Raw genomic sequence first — 18,477 nt, 5'->3', positions numbered from 1 at the left:
TTCAATTTCATTGTAATGATTTGTTTTTCTTAGCGCTGAGCGATATTTTATTAGATTAAAGACCGTTAAAGAGACCGAAAAAATATTTTTGTTTTAATTTTCAATATTTGAGTTCGTAATTATGAAGGGGGCTATTTGCATTGAAAACAATGGCTTATACACGTTACACTCTTGGGGTGTTGGTTCTTTTCTATGATGAACTACTTTAAAATGATTCAACGCGTCTTAAAACTAAGCAAAACACTTTGCTCCGTTTTAAGTATTTCCTTTTTTCTTTACTATAATAATTAGAGAAATGAAATGCAAAGAAGTGTCTGTAACAAAATATAACAATTATCTTCGTTGATTAAATAGGTTTTTTTTCCATATTTTTTTTGTTTTCTTTTCTTTAATATACACATTTAATAATAATATTTTTTGTTCATTTTTTTCATTTATTTATAATAATTATATCGAATATTCTATCAGACATCAAAAGCACAGAATTATTTTTGTTTTTTGTTTTTAAACTTCAATGAAATGAGATTGGGTAGCAGTACAAGAATTACACCGACAGCATTTTGTGTTATAAATATTTCAGACGCTCATTAGGACACGGATTGAAACTACTTGACAATGTTGCTACAAGTGACAACGTACAAAAACAAAAGATTTTTATGACCTAGGACCTACCCATTATTTCCTAAGCCAACATCATAATATCGAATCACAAATAATCCAAATTGATATCAAACTGAATCTATAGGGGAAGACCATTATGGTTCGTACAGTTCGTGAGTATGGCGATTTCGCAGACTTTTGACATAAAATGTATGGGAGAAATGTCAAAAGTTCACGAAAATGCGGTACCTACGAACTTTGCAAGCCATAATGGTTTACCCCTATTATGCCTCATGAAGATTAAAAATTAAAATTTTTGGTGGAAGTGACAAGCTAGTTAGATCATCCAATCAAAATTTTACTTTTCAATTTTTGTTGTTCATATAAATGGCAACTTTTGGCAAATTTCATTTAACGACATATGTTGTACGCCAGCCCTACCAATATCATCCTGTCACGTTAAAATAGAAAGTCTCAGCCAAAGTGGTTTTCCACCTTTGGAAGTGGTAGCAACATTAATTTAATCCGTGACTTTACGATACTGACTGAAACACTCATAGCCTGTCGGTCTTAAATGATTTGAGATAAAAACGATGTTTTTTCCTGTTCGTATTTGCGAATCATATTTCGACTGTGGATTTTAATCATCCAAACTAATCGTTACAATCGAATGTTTTAGATGTGGACTAAGCGAATGAAAATGCAGTCTAAGTTCGAAGAAAATTTCGTAAAAACTGATAAAGCCATAAGAAAAAAGAGATCAAAGTGTGAAAGTTTCAGCAAGAACTTAGACCATTTTGTTCGGAATGTTGTTCGAAATATGGTTGGCAATGTGGTAAAATGAACGGGAGAAGTGTGAATAAGAAGCGAACTAAAATAGTTTCGCTTTCCTTTCACGCCATAAGTGACGAGCAGAAAAAGTAGTAATCTAGTTGCAATGGCACATTTTTCTTCTAAACAAACAAACAAAACATAAAATCAATCCAATTGGTGGAATTTGTTCCTTTTTATTTTCTTTTTCTTGACTTTTTTTTTGTTCAATTCCTAGAAATATTATTATCTCTGGACGAATGCATTACGGTTTTGCACAGAATTTTAATTTAAAAATAAAAAAGGAAAGAAATTTCAAGACAAATGTTTCACTTATGACAATTTCACGTTGGATTAAAATTAAAAAAAATTTCTTTTTTCTTTCTTGTAAACAAAAACAGAATCCAATTTTTTACATTATTTTATGATGCGGGCTACGCCTAAGCTTCCGAAAGTGAATGCTTAACGTGTTCAACTCGATGGCTTATCTGCAAATTGACAAAAAAAAATCGTTTCAGTCTTGAAACCAAAATGTTACGATGAAACCATAGCACAGCTACTAGCATGAACATAGAAAATATTCGGAGGCTGATGAAATTACAGTAGGGACTGCGAGTTAAAATATATAGAATACATATCACTGCTATCACCAAAGCCTCCAAGTTTGACACCTGTCATAAAAGTGTTCATGCTAGGAGAAGTGCTGTGGATGAAACTGAAAAATAATCTACGGATTCCATGGTTCGGCTGTCTTCCACTGATGATTACTAACAAGTGCATGCAGACGAATCAAATCAAATTACCTTCGCCATTGGTTGAAGCAGATTTCTCATCCGCTGCTTGATCCCCATTGGATCCATTCTCTTCGGTTTTTTCTTCATCCTTCTTTTCTTCAGCCTCTGCGTCGCCGTCAGTCTGTTGAGCAAAACAAACAAAAAATTTTCCGTTAAGATCTTTCGCTTTTTGTGTCATTCGGCGTTTTTTTGTACCTTTCTTTCCTTATCACCATTCTTCTCTTCGATGACTTGTTTCTTATCCTTGGATTTACCTTTGGCTGGTGTAGCTGGCTTCGGTTTGGGTGTTTGTGCCGGATCCAAAATCAATTTTCCGATGTTCTTCCGGTCGTGCATCTAAGCGAAAATTGAGCAAAATATTTAATGAAACATCTGAAGCGAATTGCTTACAACATCAACCGCATACCTTTTGCATAGCATCTGCGACATCTTCCAATGCCCATGTAGTGTCCACGGTAGGCTGAATTTTACCTTCGTTCCACAAAGCAAAAACTTTTTCTACCGTTCCACGGACGTACGATGCACCGAAGTCACCTTGTTGGTACAACAGATGACGCAAATTGAATCCCATTAAGCTTTTGTTTTCGTCGAACAGCTTAATTGGTGAAACTAGACGCAAATTGGAAATGATTTTGATCATTTTGCTTATGCTGAGAACTCTTTGAATGACATACCTTTGTCAACTTGCCACCAAGAACGTGCAACGCTGAAGAAACTCTTTGTCTCTCCGGTAACCACATTGGCTGAACCGTACAAAACATATTTTCCCATCGGTTTCAACAGGCTATATCCTTTGTTGCATTCTTCACCGCAAAGACAATCGAGAACAATATCGACACCTTGTGGTGTAAGTCTGTAAAACAAAACGGAAATTAGTCGCCGCACTTCTACCTCAAACTGTGTTCATCATTACTTTCTGACTTCGTTCAAGTAGTCGCCGTTTCTCTCCAATAAATTTGTGATCAATCCCAGCGGTTCCAGAGTTTCATGCTTGGCCTTAGATGCCACTCCGAAGAGCGTCACATCGCCGACAAGCTTACACAATTGAGCAACAGCAAGACCCTTTTGTAAAAGAGAAAGAGAACATTGGCTTAGTTCTTGGGGCTTCGATCCACTTTCGATTTCCTTACAGGTCGTTTGATTCGGTTCAAAATAAACGGAAATGTAATCACGACACCGTGAAATAAGAGCGCAACACTCAGGTATTATAGGTCGAGGTCGACTTTACATTTTTTTGTAAGCAAAAAATTTCTTGCATTTTTTTGTACTACCAATTCATGGAAGGATCGAATTTTGCGCGAAGGAAGGAGAAAAAAAAATTAAACGAAAAAACGTTACAGTAATAAAATGGAATTATTCAACAGAGCGCGGATTAGCGTTTGTCGTTTATGGTTCATTGTTTTTTCTTTCTTTTTTAGTGTCCTCTAACATGCTAATGTAGGTTTTTCATTTCGGCCTAAATTACTTCGTTTAGATACGATTGCGATAACAGGAACGAGAATATTTATCGAAATTTAAATTATTTTTTTTTTGTGTTTGATTCATTCAATAGACGAAACAAAAACAATGATAAACGGCGAATTGATACATATCATGTTGCATGTATGAGAAAACTGTTAAAACGCTTTATTGGTTGTTGAATCAGAAAAAACTCGGTTTTTAATAGGAAAAAAATCGACATTGTTGCACGTAGGTAGGGTATTGCATGAATGAACAAAAAAGGAACAGCAACGATTTAGCGCCAGATTGACATAAAAATTTCAGAGTATAATTTTAGGCAGACCATTCTCTCGGTGGCTTAATAATTTTAATAAAATCTTTAGACGAGTGGCACAACAGTTGTGCCACAACTTAGGTATGATACTTGCCAAATGGACAAATGATGGAAATTGCATTTCTTTTGTGTTTACCGACCTCCTCGATAGATAAATTTCACAAAAGAAATGCCATTTGTCACGTTGGTAAGCGGTAATGTACTATTATATGCTAGTATCCCGCGTCCGGTAAGAAATTCATTTTTGAGTAGTCAGAAACAGTGATGTAATAGTACATTACGTTCGAGGTTCCAAATTTTTATTCTGACAAGTGGGGACGTTATGGCCCTACCCGAAGAGAAGGGCTGTATTTCCACTCGTCAAAATAAAAATTTGGAACCTCGGACTTACAGTGCTTTACGTGCTTCTGGTCGGTAAATGTGAAAAATGTACTCGAAAAATTGCATTTACCGACCAGAATGTAAATGTACTGTACCGCACGCTGTCATGTAAAAGAAAACTACTTCCTTACATGTTGCTATTTATACTTTTACGGATATTTAACGACAGACGAGAGTATGGGTTTCGATACTCTTATTAGTCATAAAACTCAAACCGTTTGATAAATTTCGATAGAAATTCAATCGATGAACAATACTGTACATGCCAAACAGTAATAGAGCCTGTGACAGAGGTAAAACTTTCATTTCTGTTTCGTATACCGTTTCTATGATTTAATTTTCCAAATGTTTTTACGTTCTACTATTTATGACCATTTGCATGGGCAAGGTACGTTTGTGTTGTATAATGACGGGGCGCTACCATACATTTTCAAAAAATGTTTAACCTGTTACAGATGATAAGCATGTGACCAGCATTATTATCGGGTCTATTACTTCCATCGATCAGAGTGTTTTTAATCGGTTGATTTCAAATCTTGTACTTCAATTTTTTTTACCAATTGGACATTTCAAGCAATATGGTACCTGAACATAGACCAGCTTATAAAATAATAGAAATCATATGGACACCTGAACTTTACCGTAAATCTCAGATAATGATGGTAACTTATACGATAAAAAGATTGCCGAAGAAAAGTTTCTTCTGAGTCGAGCTATGAGAGTGGAAAGATCACATTATGCTTTAAGATATCTATTTATAGCACTTATTCACCGTTAGATCCTAAACATGTACCGCTTTGCTATAATTGTAAGTAGAGTCCTGTCGTTAACACAATTTTCAATTAAATCGACCGGAAATATGTTCGGGCAGTTTTTCCTATTAATTTCCGGTCCATTTCCTACCTAATGATTCGAAACACGTATCGGTGGAGGTGTAGCATTAAAACTTAACAAATTAATTTGATAAAGATCAGTTTGGTCATCGAAACTTATTTTCACACATTATACCTCTGGTGGCACTTGGAAATTTCAAGTTCGTGTAACGAAAACATTAAATGAATCAAAATAAACATTCGAAAATAGTTGTGTAAATAACATCGTATGCGTATAATGCATGTGTGGAATGTTTTAACATGCTAAGTTTGAGGTATGTAACGTACGTACGTACGTAGTTACATTCTTTCGGCTTCGTGTTATTCGGAACAAAAAATCTATATTTAGGTCAGGCTTTTTTGTTTAGGCATAACCCTCATGCTTACAACAGTCTACTCACGTTAAATTATTCAGAATGTATGGAAGCGAATCATATGAGGGTCGGCTGTGAGACACACCGAATTTTGAAAAGAAAATTTTTGTTTGGAATCAATAATGTCTCGAAGGATCGATTGAAGTTATCGCTTCTTCGTAACTAATGTCAATGAAACAAGTACAGGTACTTACAACGCCACCGCCAGCCGAATGCAATAAGACACTGTTTCCGGGACGAACGACAGCCAAATCGTTGACCAAAATGTGTGCAACCAAATAGTTTAGGGTAATTGCTGCTGCTTCTGTGAACGTCATATTGGCTGGTATTTTGTACACATACGATTCAGAAACGGCAACCAATTCGGCCCAGGCTTTGAATTCAGGCAATGCAACGACTCTGTCTCCGACTTCAAAATTGGTAACACCTTCGCCGACAGCTTCGATTTCGCCAGCGCATTCGAAGCCCTGCAAAACGAGAAAATGGTTAGGTTGCTTGCGAGATAAGATTTATTTTTGTCAATTGCTTTACCAAAATGCATGGGGTCTTTGGTGGCGAATCGATGGCACCAAGTCGGACGATCACGTCCTGGAAGTTAAGACCACTGAAATGTTCAAATTTTCATCTATAGACGTTGCAAATCGGATGTGTGAGCATTCAAAATTTACCAAGCCTTAACACGAATCAACACTTCACCAGCCTGAGGTGCTGGCTCCGGTTTCTTCAACACTTTCAATCCCTTGAATCCACCGAAACTGGTCAAAACAATGGCTCGCATTTCCTTCGGTGGTTCTGTTTTCTCGCCAGACTCTTCTTGAGCATCTCCATTCGTTTCGGATTCACCGTTATGGTTGCCATTTGTCGCTTCTTCGGCATTAATTTCGTCTTCGGGCTTTTTCTCCTCTGGGGCTTGAGCAGCTGGGGTTTCAGTTATTTCAGTCATAGTGTTTTGATAAATTTGATTTCGTTCAACGAATTTGATATAATACGAAGGGTACACCTGCGAAATATTAAAAAATCGGAAGGTTACACACACGGAATTATTGGACATAGATTGAATGACAGCCGCCATCCATATGTTTCTTTAGGCCATTTAGACTGTCGTCGTGCGTCAATGAAAGCCTAAGTTTTCTAGTCTTGGAGATTTTGCAAGTGTCACGAATGCCCGCATTAAATACGAATCGTATAGACGTCTCGTAGACCGTGTCGTGGAAATATTTTTTCCAACATTACTTGCTAAGCTAAGCTATGTCCTGGAGAGCAGGTCAATCGTCTCAAGAACTATATATGAATATCAATTAACAAACCGCTGCATTTCGAATCGATTTTTAGAAAATATTAATTTACTATTCACCAGATGAGCAAGACTTCTTATTGGAAGCAGAGTATGAGTGGACTTGTTTTCCAATGAAAAACAATAACAAAGAAACTGTGATAACAGTACGTGCATCGATAAATAATAAGAACAAATCAGAGGAAATAGGAGTCACTCCGTCGTGATTAGCTATTTACATGAAATAATTTTCTGAATCATTGTCGTGTTCGGCGTTCAGTAATCATCCGAAGTCGCCAGGCAAGTGAAATGCATGCGTAATATAATACCATTTTGTCTACAAAACACCATTCACCTCATTTCATTTAATTGACTTGCATTAATTGTGTTAGTCACACCATCTAGACCACAATCGTTCGATTGAGTGTTACAGCAGACATCGAAACTCTTTCTTCTTCATCGAAAAAATAACAAAGAAAATGTTCAAGAAGATCGAATTTTCCACAGTTATTAATAGCATTCTTAAGAAGTAATTAAGGATTTCGCAAAAGTGAAAATCACAGTAGCAGCGAGATACACCGCACACATTCCGCCCCAATATGGAAGAACGATATTATTATATATATTAATAAAACCGAGGAGAGTTATAACGTTTACGCTTCACTTCAATTATTTATATTGTACAATTAATATGAGTACTGAGTAGCAAGTATAAAACCATTAAGGCGGCATATGGATACGTATATGAACGGTGGATAGTGGTGTAAACGAAAAGAAAATAAAATATAAAAAAAACAACAATGACGGGTGGGGCACGTAAATTTGCCGATTTTATTGTGTGTTGATTACTGGGTGATATCAATTACTCATTTTCTAACGTTCATTAATAGAATCGAAAAACGATTCCGATTGATGAGGAATGGCTCAAACATTTTTTTTTCTTTTAGTCATAATATGACTCGTAGTTTCAATGAAAAGCAATATCATCAATTAAATCCATCCGACTGAAAACAGTTTACTCAATTGAACGTGATGTGTGTGTTGTTCCTTTACACAGAGTGCATGTTTTGTTGTCATTTTATATTGTTTAAATTTAATCAAATTGTATATTTCGCTCGCCATTAAGACATCAACAACAAAAAATTATAAAAAAATTTATTTAAAACAAATCGTCGCATGTTTGCATATTATATGATGTTAGAGTGTATGTAGAAAATGAGACATATTGAGTCTGAGCGTAGAACACAGAACTGAGTATAGCAGCAAAATGACGCCAAACAAAATTACATGATGAAATGCATTATAGCGGAGTGGAGTATACATTCTATACATAATGTATACACCCTATATATCCTACCTATACTTATACCATCTCAAATATAGGAAGAAATGGTTAAATATATGCGATACACATTAAGTGCATTTTTTTTTCGTTATCAACGACGGCTACAAAAACAATAAATAATTTCTTTTTTAAACACAAAAATTCATTTTCTTTATCATTTCATTCACATTATTTGAGCGATTGATAGAATTTCAAATATTTTGTTGTCCTAGCAAAATTGCAAAGAGAAAAACCTTTCCGGCATTTTGATTGTCGCCGGAACAAAGAGAAAAAATTATTCCATATGGTCGTAAAATTTCCAATCCGTTTTTCGTACAACGGATTTTCTTTTGCGGTAGCAAATTCGACTGTTTAATGATTGTATACGAATAGCAACAATAAATGTTAGATTCGGCAAAGAAAAACTTTGAATCAATGAAAAGCAGTCCAATAAATCAATGTTTGGGAGTGTACAATAAACTTATTGCAAAAAAAAAGACCGAAAGAAAGAAAATGACTCACCAGTCAAGCTCACAGGAGCGGTTGAAAATTCAAACAATTTTTTATTTTATCAAATAAACAAATTCACTGTACAATATGCAACACTAGACTAATGTGTGAATGGCTCTAAAATTATGGATAAATAATCTGTCTTCAACTGAACAGCTTTTTGTAACAGAAAAACTTTTTAAAAAATTCTACAATAAAATCAACTGAACTCTACGAAAACCTTAGCGCAATTGAAATTGTTAACACGCATATGCACAGTCAATACGAGCATGGAATAAGGAGAAATGTGTTTTAATCCACGGGCAAAATGTTCTGTTCTAAGTATTGGACTCGGCAACAATAAAAAAGTGCTCATCCTATATACCTACAAGATGTACAAAACTTATATAATATATAAATGTGTGTAAGCAATGCACACAGTCGTATTCCGTTACACAAATACACATGCATCATAGATGGGGAAGTTTTTTTTAAATCTATAGGATTGCCAGGCCAGCACGATCATTGCGTTGGTGTTATCAAAACGATGAGAAGTTCTGCTGCGTTATTGATATTGATGCAGTGAAATAAAGTAAGTACCGCAGTTTACTAGTTTCGAAAACAGTTGGCAACTGATGGAGATGCAATGAGGCCGTAGAGGTCGAGCAATGGTATCCCAGAAGCTGAGATTCGTCCGGAGATTATACTGTCAAGTCAGTATATTTTTAAACATGCGATTCAACCTTCAGAAATAGAACTAAAATCATCTGTCATTTGTGGCGCATTTTTAAATATAAAGGAGACTATTACGACACTGAGGTGAATACCTAAACTGCAGAACAATAATAGTATATGTTGGACATTTCAATCTAGTTATCGGTACAGAAATCCGTCGTATTTCAATTCTCTGTGGCACAAACTATCCAAGGCTGCATACTTTGGGGAGGTCACGCAGATGCAGATACGCGGGTTACACATACAAAAAATTCACCACGCCATTCAAATTTAATTTTGGTGAATTTGTTTGTATGGAAAAGGTGTGGTCCCGCGTATCTAATAAAATGGCGATCTGCATGACCTCCCCAAAGTATACAGCCTTGCAAACTATCATCATCGCGACGAAAAAAAATACAGTGATACTAATGAGAACCATGGTAAATATGAAACAGAAATATTGTTTTCATTTGCACGCACGAGGTCTATTTCAGAGCTTCCGCTTCCTAAAAACAAAGGCATGTTATACTCTCTAATTCTACATAAACTATAAGTTACACAACAAACACAAAAAACCGAGGGTCACCGACTTCTTTTTCGGTATTTTTGACTATTCTGCTTAATCTGCTGATTTATCTCCTCCATTTTCCGATTTGGTACTACGTTTTACCCAATTAAACTGGGCTCATTTCAAATTTAGTCGTGTCGAAGAAACATAACTCTCAATATACCTTTAAACAGTAACACATTTAAATGAGCCCAGTTCACTACAGTTACGGAAGAAAAAAAACTTGAAGGAAAACCTATACAGTGTTTAAGGAGAGCGATTTTTGACTACTTTGTTTAAACTGGTCTCGGGGTCAAACGTCAAAATGAGAGAAATCACATACAAATTTAAACTGGGCTCAACTATCAATTCCTTTTTTCATTGATGAATATTTGACAGCTGACCCCGAGACCAATTAAATTTAATTGGTTTTCGCTCTCCTTAAACACTGTATAGTTACCAGAGGACTCTGCAGAATGGAAAAAAGTATTTTGTAATTTTGTAATTTTATCCAATCGCCTTTACACGATTACAATTTTTAGTAACGATGATATCGTTACTCACGGTGGGGTTGAACAAACCTTAACCTTCGACTTTGACAATAGGTTTGTTCCAAGGTCATTTCGAAATGTCAGATTTCATCCACAGAAGGCAACTTAACCTCAACTTTCAGGTTGACGAAAATTTTAAGAGGGTACAAGGGTTTAGCTGTGGACATAAACCAAATACTATGGCGCCACCTCTTTTAATTCAAATGAAACGCTCATTGTGTCTTCAATAACAAAAGAATCTGGAACATCGAAGACGGCCACCATAGAAATAGTGTGAAAACAAGATGGCCGCCGTGGTAGAAAATTTTTTGATTTTTATTAATTTCATCAAAACAAAAAGGAATTTTAGAAAAAGGAAAACACATTTTCGTGGTCAGCGACATAAGGAACGGTTTTGATATAGCAACTTATGTGTTTATTCCCGATGTACTGCCGAAAAAATTTACCTAAAGTGGAAAAAAATTTTGCCTTGCAGACGTGTTTTAATTGTGAAAAATAATTGTGAAAATCAAGTAATTTTATAAATGCGAAAACAAATTTCTGTTAAGTAAGGCTCAAATTAATCGTTAATCCCCTTTTTGCTGTATTCCATCTCTTGAGTTCTGAGAATTATGTTCCTAAATATGCCCTATTTTTCGCGCAATTTTGGTTCTTGTCCGAAGCTAAACCCTTGTACCCTCTTAACGAAAAATTTACAAAGAAATTTGTTGACGTTTAGGTTATGTTCATCTCTGTGGATGAAATCGTCGGCGTTCATGTTGTCAAAGTTCGGGTTTACAGTTATTTGGAACAAACCTATTGACAGTTATTTTTGTCAGACGTGTTTCGATCGTCTCTTGCACTTTTTCGTGTTTTTTATTTGTTTATTTTTTGTTTTCGAACTATATTTGCCTGAATTACGGTAAAATTAGTAGTTTCTGTGATCGTCAAAGTAGCATTTTGCTGAAATTTAATTTGAAACTCTGATGGAAAATTTCATGGAATCGATTAGCGCCCAATTTGTTTCGCAACTGCCCAGCCTCGCTTCGTTAGCACCAAAAAGCCTTGCTGATACGACATTATTGCCTGGTGAATCGAATAAGAGGAAGGAGACCTGTGACACCAGCAAGGCTACTCGTAATTATCCTAAGCGGAGTGTGGTTATTTCGAACATTGGTAAAGACGTCACTATTGACCATTTAAGATCATACCTAGTCGACAAGTTGGAAATAGATAAAGGAAATTTGAATTTCGCCTTGTTGTTGCCGACTGGGAAAACCATGGAAGATGTGCATTTCTTGCAGTATAAAATTACGCTTCCCGAGGCCAATTACATCTACATAATGCGCTCTGAACTGTGGCCTACTGGCGTTCGTATACGCGATTTTGTTACCAAAAAGAAAGTAGCCGAGGGTGTACCTGTACCTAGTTTTGTTGTAGCGAGCTCATTGTGCTCATAGCTAATTTCAACCTGTCAAACAGGTCTTGTTTCGCCTCATATCGTTTGGAATGTTAATCAATATCGATTTTTTTGTCATTTATTACTATTGTTTTTGACTTTTTTTAGTTCATTTGTATATAATTTTGGTCTTCGGATTGATAGTGATTTTTCTTTTAATCGTTTGGATTGAGAACTTTCATAACTGTTTCTTTTGTTAACGATTGAAGTATTGAGCCAAAGTTTGTTTTGTAATTTTAATTTGCTTTTGTAGTCAGTTAGCTTTTAATAGCCGTTGACTTAATAAATAAATACATTTCTTTCGAGGTTGTCCAGGATACAGTAGTACTCGAGTCCCTCCCCTCAACCAGAATATAAAAAAAAATCAGAGTTGGTGTCATGTCACCACCCTATTTAAGTTTTAAGTTTTGATCGCAATTGACTGGTGAATTGATTTTCAGGAAAGTAAAATCGAACACCAAATTCAGTAAATCGGCAGGAAACAATGGCGATCATTGTGCATAAAAACCATTCGATTTATTTTGTGATTATGACTCTAGAAGCGCGTCTGGATCGATAATTTTTTATTGGAATTTCTAGATCTATTTTGTCAGAACCTAGCGACATTGAGCCTGATGCTTGATTTCCACTTACCAAAAAAGTACTACATGTGAGAGTAAATTGATTTTTTTCAGTTTTTGTTTCGTTTATTTGACAGTCTCACGGCTCTCTCACGGAGTACTTTTTGTTGAGTACTCCGTTTAGCTAAACCACGACTCTTTTCAATTGTTTAAAAAGTGAATAGAGAGCAAACGGAGCATAAACGGAGTATGTTTAATTTAAGGCTTAGCCTTCAAATATATCTTAGGCTTGATTTCTACTTACAAAAAAACACTCTGTCTTGCCTCCGTCTTGCTGAACTACGCCTCTTTTCTGTTCACACCATAAGTGCGACTTATGTTCATGCTGTGAGCAGAGCTGTGATACGTCATTTATAATTCGGTAGACGACAGGCCAACGTTTTTACCAATGAAAGTAGATAAGTAGGTATGGCCAGTCCATACAAGTCGGAGCACATACGGATTTGCATGGCGCCACCTCAAACGAACTCATTTCTAGTGGAAATTTGCACTAGAAATGAGTTCGTTTGAGGTGGCGCCATGCAAATCCGTATGTGCTCCGGCTAGATCAAATTTGAACGTTTGGCCATACCTATCTATTTACTTTCATTGGTTTTTACGGGTTGTAATATCTTTAAGGGAAATCAGAGACGTCCTGTGTTTTTTACATTCGAAATATTCGTAGTTTCCCGCAATAAAGACACAGTACTAGATTCACCATAGACATTTCGCTTTGAGTAAAATGACCTAACCTCTTCACTGCCATTTTTTTATTATTCAGAGAATTAGCTGTCAGCCGAACGGAGAAATATTCTCGAAAAAATGAGTAAAATATTTAAAATTTCTCCGTTAATAACGAGTAATGCCGGTCAATCGATACGAAACTATGCTTTCAAGTCCGATTTAAAGATTAAATGGATTCGTCCCGAGAAAACTCCCAGCTATAAGCCGGAAAAAAGTGGCGATTGCTCTCCATTCCCAGCTATCGATAAAAGTATGATTCTACCGGAATATCAAAATTGCAAAGAATTGGAAACGTAAATTAAACATCGCATCCACGGTTGTGGCTTTGCTATTAACACGATCCCGTTTTTTTTAGAGCTGACGAACAAGTGAAACGTTTATTCACTTTAGGAGCAAATAGAGTACGAAGAACCACAGATGTTTACGCCACAACGTTGATCGATTCGGTGAAACGACATGACTTGGACAACGGATCGATGGAGGTCGTACGTAAGACAACGAGAACCCATTTTTTTCTCTCTCGATATTCAGTGCTTTAATGCAATTCCACCTTTCAGTGGCCAAACAAACCGCCACCATTCGCCGAATGCAGGTGGCTATGGAAACAGCGCAACGAAATACGCAAATGAAAGTTCAACTAAACGATTTGATTGCCAAGCGTAAGAAGTATCTGACGAAAATGAGAATCCGCGACTATAAACGTTTCGAATGGCTGCTGGAGAAGCTCGACCTAGTTTACAAGGCATATCCATCGTATTATCACTGGGTAACACGTCGTGAATCGCTCACCAAACTGACGCAGATCCATTGTGATAACATTCGGGACGAACGGTTGGCCGCATACCGACAGCAACTGGAAAGTCAGCAAGTTGATTTCTTGCAAAAGAAACTCGAAAATCTGGAATTCATTCGCAAAGAGCAATTGGAATTGGCACTGCCGGTCACAGTGACAGCGGAAGAGGTCAAAGAAGTGGCTCTGAAGCTGAAGAATTTAAAGGAAAAACGAACGGACGGTTAATGTCGATGTCGTCGGATGTCGATGTCGTCGGCGTAGTTAAAAACAAAGTTTTTTGTCGCAACGGTTAAGGTAAATAAAATTTTATTTTTTACCGAAATCGGCGCATCAGTTTTAGCATTAATAAAAAAGGAAGAAAAGGCAAAAAAAAATAATAATTAAACAGCTCACCGTTAACGTAAATTCTTAATTGTTCATGTTTCATTCGAGTACAAAATTTATTGCTAGATCGTACGTGATTAGCACGGCAAAACGATCGAAGTTGGTCCTTTGTCGCGTTACTTCTTAGTTTTCCTATATGATTATTGTCTCTTCACAATTATAGTCTTGTTGTCCTTTCGTGGCAATAATTGGCAATCATCACTAAATCTTTCAAAAAGATCTCTTTCCTGTCGTATACATGAGACAAAAATCTTAAGTTTACCAACAACCCAGACTCGGTACACTTTCATATTATGCCACTCGAACAGTGTCAACCAGTGAACACTTAACTCTTACAAGACGAAACACATTTCTGTCCGCTGTAGTAAACTTAAGAAAGTGTCTCCGTTCCGTTTTCGGAGCCGTTAAAAAAGTTGGTTTCCACTTCGTGCAAAATACATCTTATCACTTCCAACTCGACATCATCTCTCTCTCTCTCTCTCGCTAAATAAAATCGTTTCTTCAACCAACAATTGCACTCATCCAGATCTCGTCACCTTATTCTACGACTTAAATCCTAATATGTCTGCGTAATGGAATCAAAGGCTGGTCATGGCTGGAGGTCGTGCATATGCTTTTGGAATGAATCCATATTTACGAGTTTTCGGTGCGTACGCCCTTTAGAGAAAAAGAGACGACTTAAAAAAAATGTTTCAAATGTTTTGCGACTGATCCACTTACCAAAGCCAACCGTCAACGGTTTGATTATTTAGATCAGCATAAATCCAATCGCCTCGTTTCACTGATAAGTCGTCTGGTGCTAAAGGTTTTACGGACGCAAAATTATGATTCTTATCAGATTCAATTTGGAACAAGCAATCTTACCTTGAGCCTTATAATCGTAGAGCAATACCAATTCGGTTCCGTGATACCGTAAATCATCCGAACCGGTCATTGTTATTTGCGAAAGCGCATTAATATTGTTGTTGGTCAGTACATTGTTGTTCGCTGGACTGTTACCATTTGCTGGGTTATTCGTTGGTGATGTACTTGTCGTATTTTGTACTATTCCCAGTGGAGATTTCGAACTTCCACGCAATACATTATCAGCCGGATAAACGAAACCGGATGGTATGAATCCCTCTTGACCGTCACTGTTTGGATGAATACAATTTTTGTGAATTACACGACTGGGCGGATCTTACAACCTTTTCAATTTACCTTCGAACTATCCAAAACCATTCAGGATCCTCTCGATTCAGAACTAACGTTTGTCATGAAAGAATTTTTAAATTTTAAATTTTCTGGCCAGTTGAGCATAATGATCAGTCAAAATGTCTTTACCTGTGACAAATTCTCCTCTTTCCACTGACACATCATTTTCGTCTCTAGCTATAAATGTATACAGAACGATGTACCGTCCACTGGGATCCTTTGAGAATGGAATAAAATCCGGTTCCGAATTCAGACTAGCCTGTGAATGCTTCAACGAACTCTGTAGTCCCATTAAGCCAGAGATATTGTCGTCACAATTGTCAATCGGAATATCACCATCGAGTAAATCTGCTGTCGCTCCCAACGACTGATCTCTGGGCAGTTTCTTTTTGATTGCCATTTCAGCTAGTTGTGTATTAACGGGTGCACAGTACGAATGGGGTATGAATCCTAGTTGTTGGACAAATGATGAACTGTTATTTGGCTCCGAGACTTTTTATTTTTCTTTTAATATCAATGAACCATACCTTCCTGTCGGGAGTCCTGCCCGATCACATAGACCCAATCGTTTTCTCTGTACAGAATGTTTACTATTTGTCCACGTTTCACTTCTAATTCATCATCAACGCAGGGAGTAAAATCGTGCAGGACGACCATCTTCGAATCGGGACTCAGTCCGTGCTCTTTTTCAATGCCAACGCGAACTACGAAGATTCAACTCACAGATTATTTTGCACAGTTCTCACATCCCTTCATAAAATAATATCATACCAAGGGTTTCAATGGATGCTGAACCAGTTATTCGGCCCATTCCATGATTAAGTCCAATATTGTTGGGACGATTCAACTCTTTGTCAATATCATTGCTGTTGTACGCTGTCGTGAATGGATAATTTGATTAAAATTAATCGAATCCAACAGGTTGCTATCGATGTTACATTAATATAACGAGCCAATGACCTTTCTTTATTTGAAATAATTAGCAACATTCCGAATGTTTTACCTTTCTTCTTTTTTCCTCGCCGTATCCGTACGGGACACAAAAACGCCATTGTAAAACTAAAATTTTTAAGTCGTACTAAACAAACATTTTAAACATTAAATTAAAGGAAGACAAGAGATGATAAATTTTAATTATTTTCACGCAGCCATATTATTTTGATTGATGTTTCTCTCTCTCCATATACATATTTCCCTGTAGTCATCAAATTCTTACGAACATTTTTTTTATGTCTCTGGCTTAATGCTCGCGACTCTAATCCATATTTCGATGTTGATCCAGTGTGATTTTCAACGAAAACGTAATAGTCTTCAGATTAGGGTGACTGTGTGGATTTACCAGAGAGTTGCTAATATGACGACTGGCTCGTTTCGACGGATTGAGGGAATATGTCGAATGACAGTTGGGTTTTCGAGAGAGAATTCAATACATTTTCGCTCAACCAATTTCAAAATCATTCGACATATTCCCTCTATCCGTCGAAACGACCCAGTCGTCATATTAGCATCTCTCTGGGATTTACGAGTAAAACATAGTTACACTCGAGATGTGGCAAGGTGGCGCTGCCATTATTTGAACATGTCTGGTTTCCCATTTGTGTACTTTCCTTTGATCAACGAAAACTAAGTTTTTTTAGATTTTTTTTAATGTAAATAACTAGCATGAATTTGCAATGCTTGTTACTTGTTGCTGGTGCAGCGGATTTTCATACATATTTCACAACGCTGTAAAGTATGTATTTCTTGTTTTGTAATTTTACACACGAAACTGTGTACATAACTCGGTATAAAAATGAAAAGTCATTTCGATTTCGTCTCGAAGCATCAAATATAAACTCGAATTTTCAATTTTTTATCTATAGTTACCCTGATAACTACAAAAGCGCCATATTCAGCTAAAGTAAATTTACTGACAAGTGGTGAAAACGTCAACAATATCCATGCTCTATTGAATAGATCTCTGCGGTTTGCGAAACTGATGACAGCACAGCTCAGTGCAGTGGATTACTTTGACGATTTTGTGTGCAAAGTAATCATAGCCAACCTCGCAAAAGCGGAAATTTGTTTAAATTCCTGCAAATGCAGCAACAAATTTTAGACATTTTTTCGAGCAATTCAACGCTTTCATTTTCCTTGACTTCAAATATAAACATTTCACGGTTACTAAAAGTGTTTAATTCAATTTTCCTAAAAAATATTTCAAAAACTTCCCCTCTTTGCGAAGTTGGCTGTGTTTTGTTTGCACACAATTTTTGGCATGCGATCGCACTGCCAGTCGTCAATCGAAGAGATCTATCGGTGCAGAGGAACTTCACGCTGGAGTCATTCACAAAGCGACTTGTGTGAGTCACAAAGTGATATTTTCCTTTTACATTGAATCACTCATGACGGGTCCATTGGACATTGTTTAATTTGAAAAGGCGTAGTGGTAATACTTCAAGACGCAGTATTTTTGTAGTAAGCAGCTAAGAAAAATAAGTTTCTGAAAGAAAGGTTAGGACATCTCCGAGTTGATCACGAATGGCACTCTATCCTTGTGGCGTCAAAACTATAGGTTTATAAAACTTTATATGTACGAGAGTTTCAACTTAATAAAAAACATTATTTTCGTCAAGTTTATACACTGTTTTCACACTGTTCGGTTTTGTTAGTCTAGTGCCTGCTCAAGAGTTAAAAGTTCGAAAATTCATTAAGGGAATTCACGAAGCTGAAATAAGCAGAAATATACGCTGTATATTCCGTATATCTTGTATATCTCGTATATTTCTGTATATCTCGCTTATTTTGACAACTGTCAACAGAAAAATAATTCAATTTCAACT

The 18,477-nt window shown here is 36.5% G+C and overlaps 3 protein-coding genes across 3 annotated transcripts; 1 reads left to right on the top strand and 2 right to left on the bottom strand.

Moving 5' to 3' along the window:
* Positions 1 to 1,636: 1,636 nt before the first annotated feature.
* Positions 1,637 to 9,048, bottom strand: LOC119074014 (synaptic vesicle membrane protein VAT-1 homolog-like). Its single transcript, XM_037179949.1, has 10 exons — positions 8,725 to 9,048; positions 6,274 to 6,605; positions 6,137 to 6,209; positions 5,800 to 6,072; positions 3,118 to 3,266; positions 2,879 to 3,057; positions 2,611 to 2,813; positions 2,400 to 2,540; positions 2,214 to 2,325; positions 1,637 to 1,898 (listed from the first exon to the last, which is right to left on the bottom strand). Exons 2-10 carry the CDS (start codon positions 6,546 to 6,548, stop codon positions 1,882 to 1,884), a joined length of 1,422 nt encoding a protein of 473 aa, XP_037035844.1. The 5' UTR covers positions 6,549 to 6,605; positions 8,725 to 9,048; the 3' UTR covers positions 1,637 to 1,881.
* A 4,251-nt stretch (positions 9,049 to 13,299) lies between these two features.
* LOC119074038 (28S ribosomal protein S15, mitochondrial) lies at positions 13,300 to 14,660 on the top strand. Its single transcript, XM_037179984.1, has 3 exons — positions 13,300 to 13,577; positions 13,640 to 13,773; positions 13,842 to 14,660. The coding sequence occupies exons 1-3, from the start codon at positions 13,363 to 13,365 to the stop codon at positions 14,300 to 14,302; spliced, it is 810 nt and encodes a 269-aa protein (XP_037035879.1). The 5' UTR covers positions 13,300 to 13,362; the 3' UTR covers positions 14,303 to 14,660.
* Positions 14,367 to 16,912, bottom strand: LOC119074022 (SH3 domain-containing protein Dlish). Its single transcript, XM_037179960.1, has 8 exons — positions 16,659 to 16,912; positions 16,427 to 16,531; positions 16,183 to 16,359; positions 15,785 to 16,105; positions 15,662 to 15,704; positions 15,326 to 15,594; positions 15,182 to 15,260; positions 14,367 to 15,118 (listed from the first exon to the last, which is right to left on the bottom strand). The coding sequence occupies exons 1-8, from the start codon at positions 16,705 to 16,707 to the stop codon at positions 15,040 to 15,042; spliced, it is 1,122 nt and encodes a 373-aa protein (XP_037035855.1). The 5' UTR covers positions 16,708 to 16,912; the 3' UTR covers positions 14,367 to 15,039.
* Between the last annotated feature and the right edge of the window lie 1,565 nt (positions 16,913 to 18,477).

This window comes from Bradysia coprophila, unplaced genomic scaffold (assembly GCF_014529535.1).
Source record: "Bradysia coprophila strain Holo2 unplaced genomic scaffold, BU_Bcop_v1 contig_138, whole genome shotgun sequence".
Taxonomy (NCBI): Eukaryota; Metazoa; Arthropoda; class Insecta; order Diptera; family Sciaridae; genus Bradysia; species Bradysia coprophila.
Note: the sequence above shows the minus strand (reverse complement) of the source record. Positions and strands in the feature narration are given on the sequence as shown.

Bases quoted from the DNA above. Each gene is read 5' to 3' on its own strand.
- LOC119074014 (XM_037179949.1), bottom strand. From the start codon at position 6,548: ATGACTGAAATAACTGAAACCCCAGCTGCTCAAGCCCCAGAGGAGAAA. The intron at 3,267-5,799 runs GTAAGTACCTGT...CTTTTACAAAAG, and splicing joins ATTCGGCTGGCGGTGGCGTT to GGTCTTGCTGTTGCTCAATT. The intron at 2,814-2,878 runs GTATGTCATTCA...ATTTGCGTCTAG, and splicing joins TTGGTGGCAAGTTGACAAAG to TTTCACCAATTAAGCTGTTC.
- LOC119074038 (XM_037179984.1), top strand. From the start codon at position 13,363: ATGAGTAAAATATTTAAAATTTCTCCGTTAATAACGAGTAATGCCGGT. The intron at 13,578-13,639 runs GTAAATTAAACA...CGTTTTTTTTAG, and splicing joins AATTGCAAAGAATTGGAAAC to AGCTGACGAACAAGTGAAAC. The intron at 13,774-13,841 runs GTAAGACAACGA...TCCACCTTTCAG, and splicing joins CGGATCGATGGAGGTCGTAC to TGGCCAAACAAACCGCCACC.
- LOC119074022 (XM_037179960.1), bottom strand. From the start codon at position 16,707: ATGGCGTTTTTGTGTCCCGTACGGATACGGCGAGGAAAAAAGAAGAAA. The intron at 16,360-16,426 runs GTATGATATTAT...GAATCTTCGTAG, and splicing joins AGCATCCATTGAAACCCTTG to TTCGCGTTGGCATTGAAAAA. The intron at 16,106-16,182 runs GTATGGTTCATT...TCCAACAACTAG, and splicing joins GCAGGACTCCCGACAGGAAG to GATTCATACCCCATTCGTAC.